The sequence below is a fragment of the Triturus cristatus genome, chromosome 3_2, assembly GCF_964204655.1.
Source record: "Triturus cristatus chromosome 3_2, aTriCri1.1, whole genome shotgun sequence".
Taxonomy (NCBI): Eukaryota; Metazoa; Chordata; class Amphibia; order Caudata; family Salamandridae; genus Triturus; species Triturus cristatus.
The window spans coordinates 617,279,967-617,306,075 of NC_140584.1; the positions used below are offsets into that span (position 1 = coordinate 617,279,967).

At 46.5% G+C, this 26,109-nt stretch overlaps 1 protein-coding gene across 1 annotated transcript in view; it reads right to left on the bottom strand.

Annotated features, from left to right (window-relative positions):
• DDB1 (damage specific DNA binding protein 1) overlaps positions 1 to 26,109 on the bottom strand; it is a 990,203-nt gene that overhangs the window by 832,069 nt on the left and 132,025 nt on the right. The window contains exon 4 of the mRNA XM_085648506.1: positions 6,874 to 7,095. Within this exon, the coding sequence (XP_085504632.1) occupies positions 6,874 to 7,095 (222 nt within the window). The remainder of the gene's footprint in view (positions 1 to 6,873; positions 7,096 to 26,109) is intronic.

The following is a 26,109-nucleotide window of genomic DNA, read 5'->3' on the forward strand; positions in this document are numbered from 1 at the left end:
CAGAATAACCTCCTCCTGCCCTGTGGTTGGATTAAAGTTATTACGAGCGCACCACAGGTAGAATCGCTTCCACTTGAATCGTATCGTATTGCGTTCTTATATAGCGCAGCTGTCACCCTACAGGTATCCTGGCGCTTGGACTGATATGTAAAAAGAAGCTTTTAGCCAACCAAGTGTCTAGAGCTTACAGCAACGAGAGGAAGAAAGAAAAGAAAATGCTGACCGAGAGTACAGGATTAGGAAGTCATATGCCCCTCCCTGGGAAAGAGCCAGGTTTTCAGACTCCGCCTAAAGTCCGTCAGGGAATTGGCCAGTCTGATATTCAGAGGGAGGTCATTCCAACAGCGCGAGGCCACTGTACTAAATGCCCTGCCTCCCATCCTGGCCTTCTTAACTCTGCCTGTGATGAGCAGAGAGGCGTTCGAGGAGCGTAAAGCTCTTTGTGGCTTATACCAGGAAAGTCTCTCCTGCATAGGGATTGGACCGAGGCCATCTGCCGCTCTGAAAACAATGCATAAGGATTACGAAGCTCTTGTGGCAGGTCTCCTTGCTTCTTTTAGTATGTGCATACAGTCCTGCGGCAAGTTCAAATGTTCATATTGCAGGACCTCAGGTGCCATGCTGCCAAGTTCAGTGAGGAAAGGTTGGGATGTAGGATCTTCCCGTCCATCTTGGTCAGCAGATCCGACCTGCACGGCAGCCTCTTGTGGGGGTGCACCGACAGCTGTAACAGATCCGGGTACCACCATTGTCGAGGCCAGTCCGGGGCTATCAGGATCATGGACATGTTGGACCGGTTGAGCTTGGACACCACCTTCGGAATCAGAGACAGGGGAGGAAAGGCGTATGCAAATATTCCGGACCAGTCCATCAAAAGAGCATTCCCCTTCGTCCCTGGACGGTGGAACCTGGAGGCGGAGGCGTGGCATTTTTTGTTTAGATCGTCGGCAAACAGATCTATGGAAGGCTGGCCCCACTGACGGAAAATGTCTGTCACTACCTCGTCGTTTAGCACCCAGTCTGGCTGATCTTCGAAGTGCCGACTGAGGGCGTCCGCTCGCACATTTCACTCCCCTGGAAGGTGCACTGCTGTGACGGAGAGGCCTCGGGCTAGAAGCCAATACCATATCTTTTGAGCTTCCAGGGAGAGAGGACGAGAGCGCGTACCACCCTGTTTGTTGAGGTAATACATGGTGGTCGTGTTGTCTGTTTGGACGAGGACTGAGTTGGACATGATCGAAGGCCGAAAAGCTTCAGGCTAGATGTACGGCCCGCAGCTTCAACATGTTTATGTGGTAGGATTGCTCCTTGACGGACCACCGACCTTGCATGTGCAGGCAATCCATGTGCGCCCCCATCCCTGAAGCGATGCATCCGTTACCAAGGACTGGGTGGGAACAGGTTGGTGAAAAGGGACTCCCAGTAGGAGGTTCCGTGGACGAGTCCACCACAGAACAGACGTCTTCGCTGCTTGTGAAAGCACAACCCGGTCTTCCCAGAGACCGGTAGTCTGGTCCCACTTGTCCTCCAGATCCTGCTGTAGAGGTCTCATTCTCAGCCTGGCGTTGGGAATGAGGAATATGCAAGATGCCATGGATCCCAAAAGGGACGCTACTTGCCGGATCGTCGGGCGATTGGTCTGGAGAAGAACCTCGCACTTCTGCCGAATTGATAAAAGTCTCTGCTCCGAAGGAAACACTTTTCCTAGGTTTGTGTCTAGGACGAAGCCCAGGTAATGGATCACCTGTGTCGGCTGGCAAACTGACTTCTCCATATTCACATGCAGGCCTAGCTTGCGGAGCAGAGCCAGGCACACTTGCAAGTCGCTCTTTATTTGCTGAGGAGATGGCCCTTTCAAGAGCCAATCGTCCAAGTATGGATATACGAACAGCCCTCGTCTGTGTAGAGCTGCCGCTACCACCGCCATGCACTTGGTAAAGACTTGTGGGGCAGATTTTAGTCCGAAGGGCAACACTCTGAATTGGTAGTGATTGTTGCCGACCACAAATCGCAGGAATTTGCGATGGAGGAGTTACAGGAATGTGGAAGTATGCATCCTGGAGATCCACCGAGCACATCCAGTCCCCTGCTCGCAGATGTGGACATATTTCATGAAGCGCCAGCATGCGACATTTTTATTTTAAAATGAGCTTGTTCAGAGACCACAGGTCCAGGATTGGTCTGAACTTGTGCTCCTGATCTCTTTTTGGTACAAGGAAGTACCTGGAGTACACTCCCTATCCTCGCTGCGAGATGGGAACTTTCTCTATGGCATTTTTTTGTAGAAGCACCACCACTTCTTGACTTAGTAATTTTAGCTGGTGAGGACGAGATTTTTACGGAGGAATGTCCTTTGGAGACACACGGAAACGTAGTGCGTATCCATCGCGCAGTATACTGCGCACCCAACGATCCTTCGTTATGTTGCACCACTCTTTCAGATCTTGCAAAACACTTCCTCCCACTGGAGTGGGCAACGGCATCAGAGGAAGCTCTGTATCATTGCTTTCCTGTTGGTCGAGTGGTAGAGGAGGATTGTTGTTGGCTACCCCCTCTACCTCTGGTAGACTTTCGACTCTGAAATTGCGATCGCCCTTGTTTTTTTCCTTGGGACCACTGAGGGGTTTGAACCCTCTGTTGGTATCCCTTGCGTTGGCTGGGCCTGTACCTTCTGCGGAACTTTTTTTTCTTTTCTAGCCCCACCGCCTTCAAAGGGTCCAGCTAGGCCTTCATTCGAGCCATTTCTTCATCCATGCGGGAGCCAAGTAATGAAGAACCCGAAAAAGGCAGGTTAAGGATCCTCTGCTGAGCATCCGGTTTAAGGGCAGTAAGCCTCAGCCAGGCGGACCTTCTCGCACAAATTCCATGCGCATACGAATGCTCCGATAGAGTGGCGCCATCCACTGCAGTGCTAATCATCTTATTAGTCCAAGGAACCCTCCGTAACAATCTCTTCAAAGTCTTTCTGGTCTTCCTTTGGCAACTTTTCCTTGAACCGATCCAAAGAGTCCCATAAGGATCGGTCGTATCGACCTAATAAGGCTGCTGCACTAGAGAATTTGAGAGAAGAGGCTGCCGAGCCACAAACCTTTCGCCCCCAAAAGTCCTAGGACTTACTCTCCTTGTCCAGAGGGACCAACGCATGAGCAGAAACCGTGTGAGTCTTACGTGCTGCTGCAACTATCACAGAATCTGCAGGTGGATCAGTCTTCAAGAACACCGGGTCTGTATCAGCCGGCTTGTATTTCTTCTGGATTCTGGCCGGTGCAGCTTCGGTCGTTGAAGGGGTCAGAAAAATGTCCATTACTGGCTCCATAAGGCCAGGAACCAGAGGCAGCAACAGACGTAAAGCAGATCTTTGGTGCAGCGTCTCGAAGATCACTGTAGTGGCGACCTGGGGAGTGGACATTGCAATGTTCAGTTTCTGAGCCCCTCAGCACATCCTGAGAGGTGTTAATGTCATCTATCGGGGACACTCGCAGCTGAGGGCTGTCCGATAACGAATAGTCCCTCTTAGAAGAATCTCTGCGTCGGTTGTGACTTCCTCGGCGTCTAATGTGTTGACGGCGAATGAATACTTCCTCGTCTCGACGTCGAGCGATGTGGCCTCGACGGCGACGAAGGGCTTTCTTTCCTCGACGCTGACCGTCGATGGGAGGCCGACGCCGAACGACGTTGGAATGACGGAGGTCTCGCTCTCGATGCCGATCGCCACCTGGTTTGCGACGGCGGAGACTTCTCTCTCCTAGACGTCAAACGTAGTCTATGTGACGGCGATGGAGGGTTGTCAGCTCTTGACGTCGAACGTCTAACCGATATCGACGGAGGTCTGCTGGCTCTCGACGCCGATCGTCGCCGGGTTGACGACGGCGGAGGCTGACGGATTCTTGACGTCGATGACGTACCTTCATATCTGCGCTCTCTCGACGGCGAGCCCGCCGTCGACTGTCTTTTCTTCGCTGCATGCCCCTCCGGTGGCTGCTTTCTCAGCACGACGCTGAGGGTCTAGAAGAGGATCTGGGCCTCTTGGAGCCTTTTCTTACCGGAGATCTGCCTCTGGAAGCCTTCTCCGCCAATCCATAGAGACGAATCCTCTCTCTGTCCTTTAAAGTTCTTTTTGAGAGGGACTGGCAATGAGGACAAGTCTTTGGGACATGATCCTTAGGCAGGCAAAGAATACAGACCGAGTGAGAGTCTAACCTGGCCTTTTTACCACAAGAAGGGCAGGGATCAAAAAGGGATGGCATTTTGTGTGGTAAAAAATGCCAAAAATAATCAGAAAAAGACAACATCTTACTTGACTGGATGAAAGACGTCGAAGTAAGTGAACATTTTTCTGAAAAAGGTAGAAAATTTCTGAAAAAAAAACATTAAAGAGTGGAGCTGTGTAACCAGGGTCCTGACTGAAGGAGCCGGAAAGAACAACTGACCCAACTGTCACTCCTGAGGCACGATGGGAGGCTAGGGGTCATGGCTGCCTTAAAGGCACGGTGCCAGTTTTTCTATGTTGCTAAGAGTTGGCTTTCTAGCCTTTCTAGGTTGTAGTTGTCTACAATGAAGCCTGTGAGCTGTCAATGCTTTCAGTCCTATCTGAGGTTTTGGGCCAAATGCTAAGCATTAAAACAGTTTTCAAACATGCCTTACATGCCTGTCGTGGACCAGGGTCAAAACGGACTCGATAATTCTCGCCTCGGTACCTACTCTAACCAGGAACACACTCGGCAACTCTGGGCATTAAGCTTGCCTCATCTCTACAACGGCCCCCCACAGATGCCGGGGATGCCTGGTTTCACCTTGGAGATACCCAGAAAGGGACCATCTCACAGGGATAGCCAGGACGGGTTCCCCAGCGGTCTACAGCGCCGGGACGCCCCGTTGCTGGGGCAGCTGTGCGCTTTACAAGTCTACAACATTTACATTTTACATTTACTGCTGTTTCTTTCCTGTTTTTTGTGATATATTGTTTATATTGCATAATTTATTTGTGATATACAGGAGAGTCCTTACAGCATTATTCAGATATATATATATATATATATATATATATATATATATATATATACTTACACATATATGTTTATCACATATATGATTGTGTTTCCGGGGTCCCGCGCAGAGGCGGGAATATTCTAGTGCTTATGACTATTGAGGAGGATCCCCTGGAAGAGAACTCCCAAATACCATCCAGCAAAGTCTTTGGACGTAATGGCCTACCTGTAGATATTTTCAAGCACCTCGATTCCAAGATAGCCTTAATTTTGGGCAACATGTACATCAGAGGCTCGGACCTTACCTATATTTCAGAGAGACTGCCACCACGGTGCTCCTCAAACCACATTTATCTGGAAATTATTGCCAAGGCCCTTGGCAATCATTTACGTTAGTGAATACAGCCCATAGTCCAGGAGTGGAGACATGCCTGGCCTGTCAACTCACCATACCATCTATATCTCCACATGCACTTTCTCCTCACCGGACAGAACCACACAAGGACTCCTACATGTTGATTTTGGTATCACATCCAACTCAATGGGTTGTAAATACCTCTTCACTGTTTCCATAACCATGTGTCTTACACCTAGATATTATCTTATGTCCATCTTCACTACACACTGCCAACCACCAGAATACGTGTCAATGGCATTCAGTCCTTACCATTCCTCATCAATCAGGGAACCAGACAAGTGATGCTCCTTTGCCGCTTATTTGCCTTTGCCATGGAGCCTCTGGACCAGATATTGAGAACCAAGGAAGTGATTTTGGGTTCTCAGTGGGTGTCTGGGGTGGAAGACCAGGTTTCATGTTATGCAGATCACCTGCTTGTATATCAGAGTTATCCCCTTTTATCGGGCTCTTAAGTGATTGATGCAGTCAAAAATCTTCACCATGATTTCTGGCCAGCAAGCCAATTGGTGTTCGCAAGTCCTTTTCCAGGTGCGTAGTGGCACCGATGACATGCTCTGGGATGTTGAAGGTTGAACTGAATGGTTTCCCATACTTGGGTATCCACATTGCAGGGTTTGCCACTCTGTGCTGTGCTTGGAAGTTTTTCTGAAAAGTAGCCAATGGGCCTCTCAACATCTTTAATCACATTGAACATGATCATCAGGTCAAGAAGGCCTTGCTACTTGGGTTTATAATAGCATAGTAAAATAAAACTCAACATTGGAAAGCCACAAACACCCCTTCTCTATTTGGGAAGATAAAGGGCATGAATAATGTATGCATCTTGAGAGGTTATTACACGAAGCAGAGATGTCCTCGAAAACAGAGTAAGATTTGCGTTTGTTGGAAAGACAGTTATAATCTAGACAAACACACTCTGGAGTATAGCCTTATGGTCAGATTTGTGTCCTTTATGAAATTCTCAAATTCACTGTATCTACTTGAACTACTTGCATCATTAGTATACACTTGCAGGGAATTGTCTGACGACAGCTTATGTGCCTTTTAGATAGCATTATTTCAAAAGCCAATATTTCTAGTAACAAAAACTTAAGAGCCACACATGAATCCCCCAATGCCAGGATACCTACAAGCCTCAATGTGCCAGTCCACCTTCCAGACTACACATACAAGGGCAACAGATTACACGATGGTCACCACTACACAAGCTTGAGTGTACTGCACAACAAGGGTCCTTCATTTACCACACCACAAGGGCCCCCTTTATTATATCACAAACGCACCACACCTTCCCTAAAGATCACTCATTTCTTGGCTACACATGATCATGGCTCTCATTTGCTGCCCACATCCTGAACATACCACAGGAAGCTCCCAGACACAGCACCTTCAAGAAGACTCCCCATACAGCAGCAAATTCTACACACTACTTTCCTACTTAGTGCATGACACTTTTTGCCAAAGTACCTGGTACACGAAGCAGATGGTGGGTGCTTGGCAGCCATAGAGAAACTTCACATCTATCACCTGAAGCTCCTCCAGACGAATATTAAAGGCTTTCAACTCCTTATTTTCCCGATCCAGGGGAATGACCTTGAAAAGGCCATCATAGAGACGAAGTCCGATCATTCGACACTCTGGGTCCACAATACCAATTATGCCAGTCTCCGAGGGGCGTCCGATGCGGTCCTGTAAGAGAAAAAACAATTAATACCAACTCAATAAATCAATGTGAGCCACATTTTTGTCAGCACTGTCAACAACCAGCTTTCATCACCCCAAAATCTGGACTATGTTCACAGTTCATAATACAACAGTGGATTTAATTAGTTAACCACACACAAACCTGGCTACATATTCACAATAGATTAATTATAGAAGTTGGACAGCCGAATTGACTGCGATTGAGGACCCACCACTTTTACAGATTTCATCTTACTATAAACTCTGAATCTTCTCTCTTCCATTAGCGGTGTGTCTGTCTTATTCAAATGGCCACAGCTCCTATAGAAAATGTAGCTTTAAAAAGCAGTTTTAACTCGTATTCAACGTTTAAAAAGTTTTACAGAATGTGATGTCCTGTTACTACAAAGAAGACCTAATAAAATCATACACAACTGTTATTTTACTGCCGTTGGTATAGCACTTACCACCATTATAATCAACTGGTAGAGCAATTATGTGGACCTTTGAATTTAAGTAAAAATTGTTTTTTGCTAGCTGTGATTTTATTACAAATGCAAAAACAAACTAAAAAACGATGGATTTAGGCCCAGATCTCTGTACTGGGGTGAATGTATGACATTGTTCTGCATTCTGTCCATCAATTGTTGTTTTTGCATTTGTCACCCCGAGTGGGAAGGGTATGCTCAGACGTGAGTCCCTTGCTCTCCATGCCACTGGAATCAAGCTATCCTGGCTGACGAGGGCTGAAAGCCCGAAACCGGTCCTAGGATGCTTGTTTCCAGTCCAGGGAGGACCTGGCTTGGCAGTTCGGGCTGGACTGTTCCCATGGGGCACAGGGTCAAGACTGATTCGCAAATGGCTGGGTTCAAACTGGAATGGCATGGTGAGCAAAAAAACGATGGATTTAGGCCCAGATCTCTGTACTGGGGTGAATGTATGACATTGTTCTGCATTCTGTCCATCAATTGTTGTTTTTGCATTTGTCACCCCGAGTGGGAAGGGTATGCTCAGACGTGAGTCCCTTGCTCTCCATGCCACTGGAATCAAGCTATCCTGGCTGACGAGGGCTGAAAGCCCGAAACCGGTCCTAGGATGCTTGTTTCCAGTCCAGGGAGGACCTGGCTTGGCAGTTCGGGCTGGACTGTTCCCATGGGGCACAGGGTCAAGACTGATTTGCATATGGCTGGGTTCAAACTGGAATGGCATGGTGAGCAAAAAAACGATGGATTTAGGCCCAGATCTCTGTACTGGGGTGAATGTATGACATTGTTCTGCATTCTGTCCATCAATTGTTGTTTTTGCATTTGTCACCCCGAGTGGGAAGGGTATGCTCAGACGTGAGTCCCTTGCTCTCCATGCCACTGGAATCAAGCTATCCTGGCTGACGAGGGCTGAAAGCCCGAAACCGGTCCTAGGATGCTTGTTTCCAGTCCAGGGAGGACCTGGCTTGGCAGTTCGGGCTGGACTGTTCCCATGGGGCACAGGGTCAAGACTGATTTGCATATGGCTGGGTTCAAACTGGAATGGCATGGTGAGCAAAAAAACGATGGATTTAGGCCCAGATCTCTGTACTGGGGTGAATGTATGACATTGTTCTGCATTCTGTCCATCAATTGTTGTTTTTGCATTTGTCACCCCGAGTGGGAAGGGTATGCTCAGACGTGAGTCCCTTGCTCTCCATGCCACTGGAATCAAGCTATCCTGGCTGACGAGGGCTGAAAGCCCGAAACCGGTCCTAGGATGCTTGTTTCCAGTCCAGGGAGGACCTGGCTTGGCAGTTCGGGCTGGACTGTTCCCATGGGGCACAGGGTCAAGACTGATTTGCATATGGCTGGGTTCAAACTGGAATGGCATGGTGAGCAAAAAAACGATGGATTTAGGCCCAGATCTCTGTACTGGGGTGAATGTATGACATTGTTCTGCATTCTGTCCATCAATTGTTGTTTTTGCATTTGTCACCCCGAGTGGGAAGGGTATGCTCAGACGTGAGTCCCTTGCTCTCCATGCCACTGGAATCAAGCTATCCTGGCTGACGAGGGCTGAAAGCCCGAAACCGGTCCTAGGATGCTTGTTTCCAGTCCAGGGAGGACCTGGCTTGGCAGTTCGGGCTGGACTGTTCCCATGGGGCACAGGGTCAAGACTGATTTGCATATGGCTGGGTTCAAACTGGAATGGCATGGTGAGCAAAAAAACGATGGATTTAGGCCCAGATCTCTGTACTGGGGTGAATGTATGACATTGTTCTGCATTCTGTCCATCAATTGTTGTTTTTGCATTTGTCACCCCGAGTGGGAAGGGTATGCTCAGACGTGAGTCCCTTGCTCTCCATGCCACTGGAATCAAGCTATCCTGGCTGACGAGGGCTGAAAGCCCGAAACCGGTCCTAGGATGCTTGTTTCCAGTCCAGGAAGGACCTGGCTTGGCAGTTCGGGCTGGGCTGGACTGTTCCCATGGGGCACAGGGTCAAGACTGATTTGCATATGGCTGGGTTCAAACTGGAATGGCATGGTGAGCAAAAAAACGATGGATTTAGGCCCAGATCTCTGTACTGGGGTGAATGTATGACATTGTTCTGCATTCTGTCCATCAATTGTTGTTTTTGCATTTGTCACCCCGAGTGGGAAGGGTATGCTCAGACGTGAGTCCCTTGCTCTCCATGCCACTGGAATCAAGCTATCCTGGCTGACGAGGGCTGAAAGCCCGAAACCGGTCCTAGGATGCTTGTTTCCAGTCCAGGGAGGACCTGGCTTGGCAGTTCGGGCTGGGCTGGACTGTTCCCATGGGGCACAGGGTCAAGACTGATTTGCATATGGCTGGGTTCAAACTGGAATGGCATGGTGAGCAAAAAAACGATGGATTTAGGCCCAGATCTCTGTACTGGGGTGAATGTATGACATTGTTCTGCATTCTGTCCATCAATTGTTGTTTTTGCATTTGTCACCCCGAGTGGGAAGGGTATGCTCAGACGTGAGTCCCTTGCTCTCCATGCCACTGGAATCAAGCTATCCTGGCTGACGAGGGCTGAAAGCCCGAAACCGGTCCTAGGATGCTTGTTTCCAGTCCAGGGAGGACCTGGCTTGGCAGTTCGGGCTGGACTGTTCCCATGGGGCACAGGGTCAAGACTGATTTGCATATGGCTGGGTTCAAACTGGAATGGCATGGTGAGCAAAAAAACGATGGATTTAGGCCCAGATCTCTGTACTGGGGTGAATGTATGACATTGTTCTGCATTCTGTCCATCAATTGTTGTTTTTGCATTTGTCACCCCGAGTGGGAAGGGTATGCTCAGACGTGAGTCCCTTGCTCTCCATGCCACTGGAATCAAGCTATCCTGGCTGACGAGGGCTGAAAGCCCGAAACCGGTCCTAGGATGCTTGTTTCCAGTCCAGGGAGGACCTGGCTTGGCAGTTCGGGCTGGACTGTTCCCATGGGGCACAGGGTCAAGACTGATTTGCATATGGCTGGGTTCAAACTGGAATGGCATGGTGAGCAAAAAAACGATGGATTTAGGCCCAGATCTCTATACTGGGGTGAATGTATGACATTGTTCTGCATTCTGTCCATCAATTGTTGTTTTTGCATTTGTCACCCCGAGTGGGAAGGGTATGCTCAGACGTGAGTCCCTTGCTCTCCATGCCACTGGAATCAAGCTATCCTGGCTGACGAGGGCTGAAAGCCCGAAACCGGTCCTAGGATGCTTGTTTCCAGTCCAGGGAGGACCTGGCTTGGCAGTTCGGGCTGGACTGTTCCCATGGGGCACAGGGTCAAGACTGATTTGCATATGGCTGGGTTCAAACTGGAATGGCATGGTGAGCAAAAAAACGATGGATTTAGGCCCAGATCTCTGTACTGGGGTGAATGTATGACATTGTTCTGCATTCTGTCCATCAATTGTTGTTTTTGCATTTGTCACCCCGAGTGGGAAGGGTATGCTCAGACGTGAGTCCCTTGCTCTCCATGCCACTGGAATCAAGCTATCCTGGCTGACGAGGGCTGAAAGCCCGAAACCGGTCCTAGGATGCTTGTTTCCAGTCCAGGGAGGACCTGGCTTGGCAGTTCGGGCTGGACTGTTCCCATGGGGCACAGTGTCAAGACTGATTTGCATATGGCTGGGTTCAAACTGGAATGGCATGGTGAGCAAAAAAACGATGGATTTAGGCCCAGATCTCTGTACTGGGGTGAATGTATGACATTGTTCTGCATTCTGTCCATCAATTGTTGTTTTTGCATTTGTCACCCCGAGTGGGAAGGGTATGCTCAGACGTGAGTCCCTTGCTCTCCATGCCACTGGAATCAAGCTATCCTGGCTGACGAGGGCTGAAAGCCCGAAACCGGTCCTAGGATGCTTGTTTCCAGTCCAGGGAGGACCTGGCTTGGCAGTTCGGGCTGGACTGTTCCCATGGGGCACAGGGTCAAGACTGATTTGCATATGGCTGGGTTCAAACTGGAATGGCATGGTGAGCAAAAAAACGATGGATTTAGGCCCAGATCTCTGTACTGGGGTGAATGTATGACATTGTTCTGCATTCTGTCCATCAATTGTTGTTTTTGCATTTGTCACCCCGAGTGGGAAGGGTATGCTCAGACGTGAGTCCCTTGCTCTCCATGCCACTGGAATCAAGCTATCCTGGCTGACGAGGGCTGAAAGCCCGAAACCGGTCCTAGGATGCTTGTTTCCAGTCCAGGGAGGACCTGGCTTGGCAGTTCGGGCTGGACTGTTCCCATGGGGCACAGGGTCAAGACTGATTTGCATATGGCTGGGTTCAAACTGGAATGGCATGGTGAGCAAAAAAACGATGGATTTAGGCCCAGATCTCTGTACTGGGGTGAATGTATGACATTGTTCTGCATTCTGTCCATCAATTGTTGTTTTTGCATTTGTCACCCCGAGTGGGAAGGGTATGCTCAGACGTGAGTCCCTTGCTCTCCATGCCACTGGAATCAAGCTATCCTGGCTGACGAGGGCTGAAAGCCCGAAACCGGTCCTAGGATGCTTGTTTCCAGTCCAGGGAGGACCTGGCTTGGCAGTTCGGGCTGGACTGTTCCCATGGGGCACAGGGTCAAGACTGATTTGCATATGGCTGGGTTCAAACTGGAATGGCATGGTGAGCAAAAAAACGATGGATTTAGGCCCAGATCTCTGTACTGGGGTGAATGTATGACATTGTTCTGCATTCTGTCCATCAATTGTTGTTTTTGCATTTGTCACCCCGAGTGGGAAGGGTATGCTCAGACGTGAGTCCCTTGCTCTCCATGCCACTGGAATCAAGCTATCCTGGCTGACGAGGGCTGAAAGCCCGAAACCGGTCCTAGGATGCTTGTTTCCAGTCCAGGGAGGACCTGGCTTGGCAGTTCGGGCTGGACTGTTCCCATGGGGCACAGGGTCAAGACTGATTTGCATATGGCTGGGTTCAAACTGGAATGGCATGGTGAGCAAAAAAACGATGGATTTAGGCCCAGATCTCTGTACTGGGGTGAATGTATGACATTGTTCTGCATTCTGTCCATCAATTGTTGTTTTTGCATTTGTCACCCCGAGTGGGAAGGGTATGCTCAGACGTGAGTCCCTTGCTCTCCATGCCACTGGAATCAAGCTATCCTGGCTGACGAGGGCTGAAAGCCCGAAACCGGTCCTAGGATGCTTGTTTCCAGTCCAGGGAGGACCTGGCTTGGCAGTTCGGGCTGGACTGTTCCCATGGGGCACAGGGTCAAGACTGATTTGCATATGGCTGGGTTCAAACTGGAATGGCATGGTGAGCAAAAAAACGATGGATTTAGGCCCAGATCTCTGTACTGGGGTGAATGTATGACATTGTTCTGCATTCTGTCCATCAATTGTTGTTTTTGCATTTGTCACCCCGAGTGGGAAGGGTATGCTCAGACGTGAGTCCCTTGCTCTCCATGCCACTGGAATCAAGCTATCCTGGCTGACGAGGGCTGAAAGCCCGAAACCGGTCCTAGGATGCTTGTTTCCAGTCCAGGGAGGACCTGGCTTGGCAGTTCGGGCTGGACTGTTCCCATGGGGCACAGGGTCAAGACTGATTTGCATATGGCTGGGTTCAAACTGGAATGGCATGGTGAGCAAAAAAACGATGGATTTAGGCCCAGATCTCTGTACTGGGGTGAATGTATGACATTGTTCTGCATTCTGTCCATCAATTGTTGTTTTTGCATTTGTCACCCCGAGTGGGAAGGGTATGCTCAGACGTGAGTCCCTTGCTCTCCATGCCACTGGAATCAAGCTATCCTGGCTGACGAGGGCTGAAAGCCCGAAACCGGTCCTAGGATGCTTGTTTCCAGTCCAGGGAGGACCTGGCTTGGCAGTTCGGGCTGGACTGTTCCCATGGGGCACAGGGTCAAGACTGATTTGCATATGGCTGGGTTCAAACTGGAATGGCATGGTGAGCAAAAAAACGATGGATTTAGGCCCAGATCTCTGTACTGGGGTGAATGTATGACATTGTTCTGCATTCTGTCCATCAATTGTTGTTTTTGCATTTGTCACCCCGAGTGGGAAGGGTATGCTCAGACGTGAGTCCCTTGCTCTCCATGCCACTGGAATCAAGCTATCCTGGCTGACGAGGGCTGAAAGCCCGAAACCGGTCCTAGGATGCTTGTTTCCAGTCCAGGGAGGACCTGGCTTGGCAGTTCGGGCTGGACTGTTCCCATGGGGCACAGGGTCAAGACTGATTTGCATATGGCTGGGTTCAAACTGGAATGGCATGGTGAGCAAAAAAACGATGGATTTAGGCCCAGATCTCTGTACTGGGGTGAATGTATGACATTGTTCTGCATTCTGTCCATCAATTGTTGTTTTTGCATTTGTCACCCCGAGTGGGAAGGGTATGCTCAGACGTGAGTCCCTTGCTCTCCATGCCACTGGAATCAAGCTATCCTGGCTGACGAGGGCTGAAAGCCCGAAACCGGTCCTAGGATGCTTGTTTCCAGTCCAGGGAGGACCTGGCTTGGCAGTTCGGGCTGGACTGTTCCCATGGGGCACAGGGTCAAGACTGATTTGCATATGGCTGGGTTCAAACTGGAATGGCATGGTGAGCAAAAAAACGATGGATTTAGGCCCAGATCTCTGTACTGGGGTGAATGTATGACATTGTTCTGCATTCTGTCCATCAATTGTTGTTTTTGCAAGTGATTTTATTACATGCATTTAATGATACTGCAAGAAATCTAGATTTTTAAGTAATCTCAGAATTTTTCTTTTATATGCCTGACTGTATCAAAAGTATTAACAGAAAATATAGGATAGCACCAACAGACCTCATTAGCATCAAGCCCGAGTAGTACAGAGACTGCCTAGCTGGACAAATATAAATGATAGCAGATTATGGAATATAAGCATTATTTTCAAATACAACCCGTTCATGTTATAGTCTCTGTAGCTCAGGACACTTGTTATGCCACAGTTCATCAATAGTTGTGTCTATAGACATAGAGACTGTTAATCCGGTTGTTTTCTATGGACAAACTCATAGGGACATAAACAGGATAAAGGGTAGGAGTGTTAATCAAAAGCCAATGTGGTGAAGCCTGGAGTTATCGTCGCCCAACTAGAGACAAGTGAATTTAAAACTATAATGGGCTGGCTGACAAGAGGGGAGAACTAAAACGGATAATGCAATGGGCATGAAAATAACTTGGTCATGATTAGGACTTGGGTTATAAAAACCCACATTAAAAGACAAAGGACTCCACAAATTCCATTGCTGTCTAGACCAAGGTCTTGTTTGGGCTTGTAATTCAAAAGGATGTTTTGCTGATAGTCGCAACTATTTAGTAAAGGACATAGAAGCAAGTAGTGCCCTTTTATGATGTGATAACGTCCACCTTTTAATTCACAGCTTTCTCATCCCAGTCCTTACCAGTTAGATTCATGTAGAACCCTTTCAAAACATTCATCTGCTGTCTAAGATGCTCTTGTAAACAAAGTCCTATTAAGCCAAGCCACATTCATTCCCTCTCCACCCCATCCAGCAAGTCATGTTTTTGTCAGTCTCTGAAAAAACAAATTAGTACACTATTACAAGCATGCACGCAAAGGAGTGAACTACATTTAATATCAGTAAGGGAAGGAAAATCCAGATAAATAAAACCAGTACAAAAAATTTAATGTGAACACATTCCACTAATAAATGAAAAGGTTATAAGCCGAAATAGGATCCTCCCAACAGTCACTACATAACCTAAAACACATCTACTTAAAAAAGCAATTATTCGTATTTCATACCACCTAATCCCAGAAAATAGAATCCATATTAATCAGAGTGAAATACCATAAAGTTGCATTATGGAACACTTTAAAACCAAATTAATTCTAAAATTAGGTGAACAGAACAATTTTGTAAGTTGTGCACAAATTGTGTTATCTCCCGGAAAGAGAACTCTACTGCTTTGACGACGGATCCAATATTATATTCCAAATACAAAAAGACACAAATCAAATGGTGTTCAAACAAATTCATGAGAAAAACATAGTAAGAGTCTCTCCCCTATGAGCTTGAAGATGACCATTATTCAATCTGAAGAGTTATCGCTCAGTGTTACAGCAAAGAAGATCATAAAATATATATTTAACACGCCAGAAACACCCAGGATCATGGGGAATAGTTTTCCTTTTGAATATCTTAGGATCAACTCCATCGCTGAACCATCTACAATTTTATAAATCTTAATCGGAGCAATCACATTGCTAACTGTAATTTTTAACGGCACACTTAGCAGTTGCCAACTTAATGTACAGGATATAATCATTCACAAATAATTATATTCATGGTAACAATAAATCAATTCTGCTGTATAAATATTAAATTCCAGGGTGGCTTTTATACATCTGTTTCCGACTTCGAAAGGTCATACATGCTGGTTCTTTGATTTCACCACCTACACTGACTCTTACCCATATTTTGAGACATAACTATGTTAACAGATATAAAAGCGTATAGGTATTTTCAGAGTGAAAACCTCTCTGGAGACCAATGGTTAACTGAACAAGGGAAAGAGCCTCGCCTTCATTAATTCCATGGTCCATAGCTATTTCTAATCCAAAATATATTCTTATTACAGATTAGGTATCATAAAGGTGTAACCTGTATTGTGAAAAACACATCAGTAAGAAGTACTTCTCTTAAACACCTACTCTTACACAACTTATTATAAGTGCCAAAGCTTCTTTGGTTCTTTAAAATGTGTGATAATGTAATTGACTCCAGAGGTTTTACCATAGCTACTGACATTAGCTTTTTAGCATAGAAAATTAAGGGGTCTGAAAAGCTAGTCTTTTTTTCAGCTGATTATGTAGCACTTAAGCGCTCTGCTAAGAATGCTGCTTTCAACAATGTCTCTGTACTGCCCCTGACAGCACACACTGTAATGTCACAACTTTACTATAATGAGTTACAAAAAGGGAGGAGCTATGTCATTCTCATTAGAGGCAATGGATTTCACAACTAGAATGTAATTTACAGATCTGAGAGGCCACTCCACTAAAAAGTATGTATAGTCCCTCTAAATGGAGTCCTACTATCAACTTCTGCCACTTCATGTCGTCTGGTGTGTGCTACAATTGGCATTTTAATGTGCCCTAAGGTCATGGTTACGTCGAGGATGGCGTTCTATGTAGGTAATATTGATTGCCTCAATAAATGGTGGTTTCGCTCAAGATTGTTTGTTCTCCCCTGTGGACTTGACAACCTATATGAGTAATTGCTCTGGGGACGTTGTTCCAAACCTCAAGGTGTGTGGTGAGCTGATGGTAAAAACATAGTTTTCCCTGCCAATTAGTTTCTGGGTACCAATGTACCCAAGCTCAAGCATTGTGTTATGCTCTGCAGATTTGCACAGTGCACTATCAACCGTAAGGGTAACCTGGCACTGAGCAGGTGCAAGTCTAGGCACACTTCGGGCCTAGTGGGACTACGCAAAAAGCCAGGTCTTCAGCTTCTTGCAGAATTCAAGAAGTGAGGAAGAGACTTATGTGTAGCAGTAGGTTATTCCATGCTTTAGGAGCAATGTAGTAGAAGGTTCAACCACCAGAATTTGTTTCCGTATGCTTGGGATTTGTGCAAGTAGAAACCCAGCCGAGCAGGGGTGTATGGAAGGTTTATGAAAGGAAATGCAATTGATGAGGTATGCTGGGCCAGTATTATGTAGTGCATTTAAACTGTGGTTGAGGAGTTTGAATTATGCTGGTTTCTTAATGGGGAGCCATGGGAGCTCCTTCAGGTGTGCTGTGCCGTGATGGGAGGAGAGTGTGGCATGGTAAGTTGAGAGTGATACTGGCTACCGGGTTTTGGATGGTCTGCAGCCTTCTGATGAATATTGTTGATCCCGGCATAGAGGGTGTTCCCCAAGTCCCGATTGCTTGTGATCATGGGCATGATTAGAAGTACTCGAAAATCTTCCTTAGTGCTGTTATCCCCTCATGCGTCCCTATCCTGAAGATTCTGACTTGGGCAGTCATGTTGAGTTTGCTGTTGATGATGATCCAGAGGTTCTGGACATGGGTGGTGGGGGTTGTCGTCAATCCTAGCACTGTAGGTCACCAGGTGAAGTCCCACGGTGATGTCACAATTTTGGTCATGTCCGTGTTCAGCTTTAGAAAGTTGATCTATATCCAGAGTGATGCGGATGTCATCCGTGGGCAGTTTGTGCTGTGGTTGGGTCTGAAACCAGACTGCGTGGTGTTGAGTAGTTGGTATTCGGTGAGGGGTCTGTTGAAGTTTTTCTCGAAGATCTTGGTCGGGAATGGTAGCAGGGAGATTGAACTGTAGTTAGTGAGCGCTGAGTATTCCGTAGAGAGTTTCTTCAGGAATGGGAGGACAGTTGCGCATTTCCAAGAGTCTGGGAAGGTCGCAGTTAGGTGGAGGCATTGAGAATGGGTGTGAGCATGACGTTGATGGGTTGCAGTCCTCTTGATTATGCGCGGTGGGAGCAGGAGTCGGATGGGGGCCCCCCCGAGTGGACAGACTTCATGGTGGCTGCGATTTCTTCTGGGTTGATGTGCCACGTGTATAGCATTGGTTCTTTGGATAAAATCGGCAATTGTTTGGTGAAGTCTGTCAGGTCAAGCGACGGGCTAAATTTGCTGTAAATTTGCAGTAATTTTGTTACGAATAATTTAGAGACATTGTTATAGAGGTCTAGTAAGGGGCTGATCGACTTGGGAGTGGCTAATGGTGAGGTGAAATCTTTCTCAACAGCAAAGATTTCTTCCTGTTCTCCTTTTGAGCTTCATTTGTTTGCAGTGGCGTTTTATCACACCGAGTTCCTCTGTGTACCAACTGGCCTGGGGTTTGGATCTTGTTGTACTGCTTTGTTTGAGCGGGGGCGGGGGGCAGGGGGAGTCGGGGCAGGTGGTGATCCAATTATTTAAATTCTTTATGGTTTTTGGGAGCCTGTTGCAGTGTTTGGGTTGGTGGGTGTTGAGAGCAGTGTTCCAGACTTTTGAAGTGATGCTGTTGCGGGTTGGTCTGACAGTGGTGCATGTGCTTTGGATCCAGGGGACTGGTGTGGACTTGTCAAATCTGATGTTGCTGTAGTTGGTGAAAATAGGGCCTAAGAGGTGCCCAGCAACATGGGTAGGTCCCTTTACTCGATGGATGAGGCCCAGGCTTCCAAAGTCTTCAATAAGTGCTCTTGAGTTGGGGGTCAATGTGGTCTTTCAGGTCGATGTCCAGGTCTCAGAGTTGGATGTTATTGCTAGCATTAAGGGTGAGTGGTGTGCCGAAGTCCATGATGGTGTCAGTGAGCAGTCCTGGTGGTATGCAGATGAGAGAGCCGCTTAGGGTGAAGTCTGCTGTAATGTGAAGCTAGAACGACTTTTCATGTTCGAGGATAACATGTCCATGGATGTGGCGCAGCTGATTGTGTTCTTGTGAATGATGGAGATTTTGCCTCTGGGCTTGTGAAGACTGTCTTGCCTAGCAATCTGGTAGTCTTGGGAGGTGGGGTGGTATGTGATAGTTATGGCAATGTAAGGTACCGATGCAGGTTTCAGCTAGGTTTCCATAGGCCAGGGGCATTGTCGTGCACCAGGTCCCAGATCTCTGTGGCATTTGTGGTGAATGAGCTGTGTGGGTGGTTGCAGGACCAAGTGTGAGAGAGTGTTGTGTTGGTATGCTGTTGGTGCAGTGAATGTTGGGAGTGGGTAAGTTGATTAAAACTTACAGGAAGCGCAAGAGAATGCTCACTTGATGTTATGTGGTGCGCTGAGGCAGCAGTGTGTGGAGAAGCAGCCGGGGTGAGGGCGCAGAGGTTCGCAGCATGGTAGCGACAAAACAATGAAGGGACCAGGGTTTCTGGCACTGTGCATCAATGCTGTGGAAGCTATTAAGTACATTTTTGGAGGGGAGAGGAGTCCTGTCACCTCCTGTGCAGATGGACGATGGGAAATCTAGTTGTGTCACTGATAGTGCAAAAGAAATAGTGATCGGGTTCTGCACCAACAGGGATCAAATATTAAATGAATTCAGGGTAAAGCCAGGTTTTTGGAGCTTAACTCAACTTTATTATTGAGGTTTTGGCTAGACTCTCAAGGGGAATGGAGTTCCAAAAGTTAGAGTCTTAAATGATCCTTATCTCATTTTTTGCAACTGAAGCTGGCGACTTCATAAGTAAATTTATTCGATGAGCTGAGGTTCTGAACAGGAGCATATTTTTAAATTATGTTGAGTATTAATTTCGGAGGTATGTCATGGTAGATTTTGCACACTACAAAACAATTTTTAAATGAGTTTTTTCCCCTCACTGTTAACCAATAAAGTTGATCAAGATGAACAGAGACAGAATTTACAAAAGCGTTTTGTATTTTTGGGAGACTGTCATTGGATTTAGCCAGGAGGCCAGCATAAGTGGTCTAGTCTAGACGAAAGTGCAAAAATGGTACTGTCACAATTATTTAGGAGAAAGAGAAAGGAGACTATGTGATGCAGTACTCTCAGTTGACAGACATGTTTGAATAACCTTACAAATATGGCAATCCAGATTAAGCTTAGAGTTCAGGATGAAGCCCACATTACGGACTGAAGAAACTAAATTTGGACAAACACCAAGTTGGCTTGGCCAAATATAGGTGTCCCTGCAATTAAGCATGCTCATGACAGGCAAGGTCTCTGATTTCGGTTTAGTTTCAGGAAGCTTTGATTCAACCAATCTGATTGCAGTCAGGATGAAAGGGAAGACTAGACTGGGTTTCTATGCCTCCTTGTTAAATTTGATATATGAAACTTTATTCTAAGTTTAGAAAGAGACTGAACATGTAGATTAAAAAGCAGAGGGGGTAAGAAGAGCCCCAGTGACACCCCAAGGCAGTGGGGTGGGAAGAGATGAGAAACAGCCTATTTGAATTTGTTGGGTTCTGTTGGTTAAAAGGGTGTCCAGCCAATTCATTTTTTTTAATAATTAGCTGGAAAGGTTTAAGCAGGCTTTGGTGATCGATCATATCAAAAAAAGCAGATAATTCTGGGGGTACTCCTACTCCTGAACCCCCACTACTTGCCAGCATTCTTAGACCGTCAATTACTGAGACTATGACTGGTTCAGTACCATAGTCTGAATGAGGGGATGTTTGAGCTGTTGAAGATTATGATGTTCTGCTTGGTAACTGTCTTCGCTATCAGCCTGGCGATGTAGGGTAGCAAAGATAAAGGCCTAAAATTGACAGACTCACAAAGGGGCAAATAGTCTTTTTTAACATTGGGCTCACTGCAACTTCTTTCTAAGGATCGGGGACTTTGCCTTCCATCAAGAGAGCATTTATGATTTTGCTGAGGTGACCGTGGGATCGTGGATTTTAAGCTGAGAGGTTGGACAAATGTCTAGAGGAGAACCAGGTGGTTTAATGGCACAAATAAGGTTAAGACAGTCTTCGTCCAAAAGAGCCAGCAGGGTCTGGTGGCTTAGAGGAATACTGCATCCACTGTAGGGGCTTGTGTTCAACCTCATGGTCACAGGTTCAAATCCCTGCAGGTCCATACAGCCTTTCATCCATCTAAGGTCTATCAAATGAGTACCATTGAGTTGGGCAATAATAAACAGATGTTATTCAGTGCCAAGATACTCTAGGGTGAACATGTGTTTTACAAATACACATGTTAAGAGGGGAGCGATGTAGGATAGTAGTTTTATCTGACGATCGGTAGCATCACTGTCAGTTATTCAGGTGCAGGATCTGGGTGATGCCTTCTCTAATCGTACTGACTCATCAAATTATGCAGCTAAGATACCCAACAGATTTTGCAAACGAATAGGGTTAGAGCTACATGCTAAAGGATTAAAAAAGGGCGTGGATGATTGTAAGAAGCTGGCTCGTTATACGATATATCAAAATTAGATATTGTGTAAAGAGTACAAGGATTTCCCCTATCATTGGACAGAGGCTGGCTTTGGTAATCCCAAGGTGCCCTGCTACGGGGTAGTGTGGTGAAGCAGCCTTAGGCTTGTCACAGGGAATGCAAGACATCTGAAAATACACACAATGGTCAATAAATGAGACAACTCTAGGAGATCCACACCAATTTATAAAAATAGCAAGTATCTTTATATAGGTTTAGGTATCAGAAGAAAATCGTTCAGGCGAGTGCATTTTTAAATATGAATTCTTTTTACTTCAACAGAGCCCCGGTCACTTATCCCATGGGGAATCAAGAAGAGGGGGAAGATAAACCTATTGAAGTATGGATTAGACGATAGTCTGCTTTCTTTGCATATCATGACCTAGGCGCGGCGGGTTGATAATGGTTTTTCTTTTCTTTGACTGACTGTTGGGTTAATAACTATCGCATTTGCACTAAACTGTATTCCCGAAACAGGTAACAGGATACGGAAGATCACAAGGAATGCTGGATGGACATTCAAATAAACAGCATTGTTGGGGCAGGGTAAGGCAAATATATTGCCTCCCTAATGCATATACAAGTGCAAGTCACATGCTGTATACATTCGATAACATGTATGAACATAAAATTCATATGTATACTTGTCTGATATACAAAACTGGAATCGGTTACAAATTTAAGATGTATGGACAATATGCATGATAATGCCCACTGCACCAGCTATGATTACCTGATACCCGTCTTTTATGTTTTCACGGTTACCCATATTCGAAAAATGCAAATAAAGATATATATATATATATTTTTTAAATGAATTCTTTTTAGTTCAAAAAGTCTACAGTGCAATTACTGGAGGCTGCAATGCTATCCTAGAGGAGGAAAAGTCAATGCAGCTTTCAGGTATAGTACAGCGACTTACAGGACCCTTCTCCAGGAGTTAAGGTGAGTGGTGTGCAAGGTCCAAGGCAGCACCAACAGATCACCAGCGACACTAGGCCGGGCGGGTGCAGAGGTGCAAAACAAAGCCGGGTGCCCAATGTTAGTCTATGGAGAATGGTTGTGGTAAAAAGGGACTGCAGGCTTTGACTAGTGGGCCAGTCGGCTGAACCAACAGGAGGACTCAGGCCTCCCAATGCTCGGGGACGTAGCGGCACCTTTGGTCCTTTTCTCCATGGGCCAGGGGCATTGGGTGCAGAGATATCTTTAAGCGTTCGGTTTTCTCACTGGGAGCAGGGTAGAGGGGGCCTGAGAGCAGAGGCTGCAGGACACGTAGAGGAGACCAGGAGAGGTGTCACCACACTGGACTCGGTCTCTGGAACGCTGACACAGTTGACTGCTTTCAACTCTGGCCTGGAGAATCTAGTGCAGTGGTGTCTTCAAGCATCATGTTTCTGTGGTCAATAAGTGCTTCTAGGGGTCTTTGGATGCCTGCAGGTAAGTAGGTCCGCTGTGTCTCAGGAATTCTTGGTTCCTGGATGAAGTGCTGGCCAGTCCCCTAGTCTTTGGGGACTCAACAGCTGCAGGACAGTCGACTTTTGGTGCAATTGGCTAAGGGAGCATACAGGCTGGCAGGGTTGGCACCAAGTCAATTGCTTATTTTCTGTTCTTGCAGGATGCGACTTCTCATCTTTCATCAATCAGATCGGCAGGATCTGATGTTCTGGTGCCAGGGGCTCCCCTAAATATTGAAACTCAGGCCGTTGGGGGTGTTTAGGGTAGTATCCAATGGGTTACTGACCCTTTGGGTCACTACACCCCCATTATGACCACTTCCTGTGGGAAATGGGCACAACCCTGTCCCTGAATTCTTAAGTATGCCATAACAAAGACAGCTACTTCTGAAAAGTGATGTCCACCTCAGTTTAGCCCACCTTAGGGGTGGTACTAGCCTCGGGGTGGCACACCTATCGGACTAGCTAATTTTTCTGCCTGTCCAAAAGGTGGTCCGCATTCTCCTGTGAGAGTAGCAAGATTTGCATTTCAAAAATCGCATCTCCGAAGCCTGCCAGCCTAGGAAGCGTAATCAGCAAGTCAACCTGTTTGGGGTGGGGGGAGAGGGACTCCCCATTTCCGGACAGGTTTTTGTTCAGAGTCTCATGAGAGCAAAAGGCTCTCACCCTAGGAGGTCAGAACAGCGTCTCAGACTGGCAGAAAACAGCTGGAACACCAGAGGTTGGTAGTTTTCAGGGATACCTCTAAGGTGCCCTTTGTGTGCGAATATTGGTTAATCCAAAATCGAATCAGTGTGGGTTTAGCAATACGAGATGTTTGGTAACAAACATCACTATTTTCAGTGAAGACATGTGGCTAGGAAACTCATTTCCACCAGTATCGAACACATGTTCTAAAATGGCTTCCCTGTCCACATGCATTAGCAGTCATGGCACTGACTAGCACAGCGGCATATCTGCTCAAGGCCTGCTGTAGGTGTGCCCTACAAGTACTACATGCAGTGTTAGGGGGACTGCCACACAGGGATGTGTCTCGGGTTGCGTTTTCTGTTTTGTCTGCACCAAAACACGAAGGCAGCGATAGCAGCCCTGCATGACTTTGGTGAGGGGTCCCATAGGGTGATAATTTGTGGGGAAGCCCTCTGGAGACCCTCTTTAGTACCTCAGGCCCTAGATACAAGCGGTACCATTTACTAGTGACTTACAGAGGGTACTAAAGGCATTGCCAATTGGGAGAACAGATGTACAGTTATAGAAAAGAGATCTGGCAATTATGACCTGTTTAGCAGGTGCCCAGTGCACTTCCAGTCGAAATCACATGTACCAGGAAAAATAGTGGCGGTGACAATGTCAAAAAAGTGTACTTTCCTATAATGATTTGGAATAGTTCAGAATTATTTTTAGCAGAGAGGATTTCAATGCTATAAAAATTATTTTAACTACTTCTAACGAGGTAGTTCAAGGCACATCTACCTGGGGAAAATAATTTTGTACTCAAGATTATAATTTTTTCGCCATGCTTTTATTTTAGCCTTTCTAGGGATAGTTTCTCTTCTTTTCATTTATCAGTAAACCAAGGATTAAATGAGAGCTTATGTTTATGATTAGCTTTAAATTTGCACAATTTGATTCAGGGTTTTAGCAAGAATGTTGGAAAAATTATGTAGCAAGGTATTTACATCTGAATCATTCACAGGCTTAGACTCTTCATTGGTAGCAAATGTTTGATTGAAGATTTCAGTGGTTGCCTTTTTTCAGTTGTTTCAATTGAGTAACGTTCTGATGACTTCAAGTAGTTAGGTTCTTGTTACTGATGTCAATTCTTTAAAGAACAGTCTGACCTTAACAGGCATTCGAATTAAATGAACGTGATCTAATTGGAAGAGGTAAAGACGAGGCCAAGTGTATGACCTGCGCTATGGTTCGGTCCAGTCACTATCTGAGTTGGGTGCAATCAGACAAACATTTAAGGTGGTTGGCTTCCAAGGAACCATTACTTGATCATGCCAAGCCGTTAAAATCTCCTAGCAGTAATAGCTCTTGGAAAACTGACCTGGCATGGATAATTAATTCTTCAACAAATGTGTTTGGGGCCAAGGAAGCTGTAAAATTAGGATATATCCTATCCTGTAGTTGTTTTTCGGTCTCGCCTGAGCCAGCGCATGCGCTGCTCTGGCGAGACATTTAGTAAGTGGGCTTTTAAAAGTCCGACCACACGCTTTTTCTGGCCTCAAGCTTGAGGTTACGTGCACAGCCGTCACCTGGCTTTCTTCGCGGCACCCTTACAGCGCGCCTCGCCCTGCTATCTTTTCCCCCAACACAAAGAACTTCAAAGCTTGCGCTAAAAGGTTTATTCCTATCGCAGACTTTTGGATACCTTCAGGACACGATTACACGCCGGCCGCACCTCAGTTTGTAGAAAATACTGCAAAATTCTTATTTTTCGATTTAAAACCAGTATTAAATCTATACAAATATTAAAGCTTTCCAGATGAGGGTGTCGTGCATTTCATTACAGCCCCACGTAAAACTGCCCCTTCGTGCTGTGAATTCTACTAAACCCCACCAATCAACAGGGAGGAAGGCTGCATTTTATTAAGGTGTAATCCCCAATGTATTAGGAGCTTACTGTTGTTGAAATTTAAAGATTGATGCTGCCAAAGGCGCCTAAAGACCGTGCCCTTTTGTACCGCCTCGAGCGAGAAGGTGGGTAATCCGGGCTCTTATCTGGAGAACTTAATCCCCTTGAAGCTTTTCCACACGTAGGTACAAGAGAGCTGTTCCAGTGACGCATATCCGGTATGTGTGGGAACGCTCCGCCTGGCTCCCCTTCAGCCAGGTATATTAGATTAACACTCAAACCCTGGCTATGAGGTGGAAGACCAGGGGCACAAAGCCTTGCCACAAAGATTTGGAGAAAGCTAAATTGCAAAGTGATATCCCTAAAATGTTGCGAATCACTTCTCTTGCTTTCTACTCAGCCCTCTACCTCCTGAAGGTATTTCCTTTTAATATGTAACCAAATGTTCGGGATCACAAACAGCCGTCCCTTTACTTCATTCTCACCCACACATTACTCATGTTACCTTTGTGCACATTATCTGTAGGAAACCAAAGCCATGTTATCTTTTGGTCAGCTTCAAATGTCATTTCATACCGCAGGACACTTCTCTGAAGTCCTATAAATTCACGATCCCTTGCAAACCTAAGCTTGCTGT